This window comes from Salminus brasiliensis, chromosome 9 (assembly GCF_030463535.1).
Source record: "Salminus brasiliensis chromosome 9, fSalBra1.hap2, whole genome shotgun sequence".
Classification (NCBI taxonomy): Eukaryota; Metazoa; Chordata; class Actinopteri; order Characiformes; family Bryconidae; genus Salminus; species Salminus brasiliensis.
In genome coordinates, this window is record NC_132886.1 from 10,300,492 (window position 1) to 10,302,618 (window position 2,127).

General features: G+C 45.2%; 1 protein-coding gene across 1 annotated transcript; it reads right to left on the bottom strand.

Moving 5' to 3' along the window:
* Nucleotides 1-387: 387 nt before the first annotated feature.
* On the bottom strand, nt 388-1,896 carry LOC140562362 (E3 ubiquitin-protein ligase TRIM39-like). The gene is made up of 5 exons (XM_072687940.1): nt 1,837-1,896; nt 1,071-1,247; nt 898-993; nt 529-762; nt 388-432 (listed from the first exon to the last, which is right to left on the bottom strand). The coding sequence occupies exons 1-5, from the start codon at nt 1,894-1,896 to the stop codon at nt 388-390; spliced, it is 612 nt and encodes a 203-aa protein (XP_072544041.1).
* Nucleotides 1,897-2,127: the final 231 nt, after the last annotated feature.

A 2,127-nucleotide genomic window follows, 5' to 3' on the forward strand; every position in this document is an offset into this window, starting at 1 on the left:
CGTCAACAGTTTACCCTGGGTCCTGACCTTGTTGTCATGTCTGCTTTTGTTTTGTGTCTGCCCTAGCCACGCCTGTCCACCAGTGTTTCCTCTGTAGCCACGCTCCCTTGTTACCGTCTGTATGTGCTGTAAGTGTGCCTTCATTTTTAGTCGTTCACGTTTACACCTGTTCATGGTTTGTTGGCTTGTCCTGTTTGGTAGTTTAAGTGCCTCTGTTTGCTTTTCTGGTTTGTTCTGTTTCTGTATCCTTCTGGTTTCATATCGAAGTGTTTGGTTTGTAGCATGTCTGTTCTGTTTGTTCTTGTATTAAAATATCCTGTGAGTACGTCCGCCTCTGTTTCTCCGTTCCTCAAAGTCTCTGCACTCAGATGAGGGTCAATACTGAGGTCAGTCCAGGTGCTGGTGTGTGGGGCTGCACAGGGAGGGGTAAATCTACAGTCCAGGAGGAGAGAGGAGAGATCCCTCAGCATGGGCAGTGTTGTAGTGTGATGTGCTGCATTGCCATTGAGCAGATAGAGGAACACTGACCTGTAGGAGGTGGAGGTGGTCCTCAGTGTGTGAGAGCTGCTCCAGCTCAGTGTCTCTCCTCTGTAGCTCAGTGATTTCCTGCTCCAGATCTTTAATGAGGTCTTCAGCCTGCCTCTCTGCTGCTTTCTGCTTCTCCTCCATCACCTCAAGCAGCTCAGCCTGGCTCCTCTCAATGGAGCGCATCAGAGCAGTGAAGACCTCAACACTGTCTGAAATCTCCTTCTCTGTGTTTCTCTAAAGGAAGAACAACTTTTCTCTTCAATCAAATCATAGTGAATGATGAGCATATTATTAATGTCAGTTTGATCCATTTTACAAAATCAAACCTGCAGACTGAAAAGACTAGAACACAGATGATGCTTCACTCACTTTTCTGAGCTCTGCTGAGTGTCTGATCTCTCTGATCTTCTTCTGTCTGTCTTGGATCATCTGCTGCACCTCTGTCTGTGTCTTCCCCAACTGAGTCTGTGAGCAGAGAGGTAAAGAGTTTAGTTTACATTCATTATTGAGTGTTTGCTGGTTAGACTAACACTAACTCTCACCTTCTTCTGTCCACTCTCCTCCTCTATAGGAACAGTGTTGTGAGTCTTGTGGCCAGTCATAGTGCAGAACTGACACACACACATCTGGTCATCTCTACAGAACAGCTCCAAGGGTTTCTCATGCTCCTGGCAGATGTAGTCCTCCAGGTTCTCCACTGGGTTTATTAACTTGTGTTTCTTAAATTTAAATAAAACATTATAATGAGGCTCTAAATGAGATTTACAGAAAGTCAGACCACAATCCAGACAGGATTTCAGGGCTTTCTGCTTCACTCCAGTACAGTCATCACAGAGAACCTTAGGTTTATCAAGACCACATTTCTTTTGGAAGTGGTCCACCACCTCTCTCAGTGTTGTATTGACCTTCAGTTCTGGTCTCTTGGTGAATGTCTCTTTACATAATGGACAGTGACACTGCTGACTGTCACCCCAGTATGTTTTAATACAGTTCATACAGAAGTTGTGTCCACATAGAGTGGAGACAGGATCAGTGAACACATCCAGACAGATAGAACACAGGAACTGGTCTTCAGACAGGAGACCGCTGGAGTCACAAGAAACTGTGGGGAAAAAAAGCATCAATTCTTTAATGAATAAACAGGCAGTGAGATCTAGTAAATCTAAGCTTTGTCTGAAGTTGAGAATCTGTCATTGCATGTTTGAATGTATCAAGGTGAGTCATTTGAGAATGTAAGTTAGTCAATGCCTCACATTCAAAATTAGGATATTTGATATGGGAAGCTAAGAGCTCCCCTTTCACTCAAACATGCCCCTTTTCTCTGCTAGGGACAACCCAAGCAGACAGGAAGTAAGCGGGGCGCGGCATTCGGACACCTCAAAGGCTAGTCTCGACTGGACCTCCCGCCTAGAGCCAACCTACGAGACCTTCTTCAAAGCACCAGACCCTGCAGCAAAGTAAGGTGGTCAGCTTTACGTGCAAACTACTGGTGCCTAGAGTTTAACCTGAGCAGGGATGTTACATTCACATTGTTAAGTCTTGCACACCAATAACATGACATCACATCAGTCAGACCAGTCCAGTTCTAACCGAAAGCAG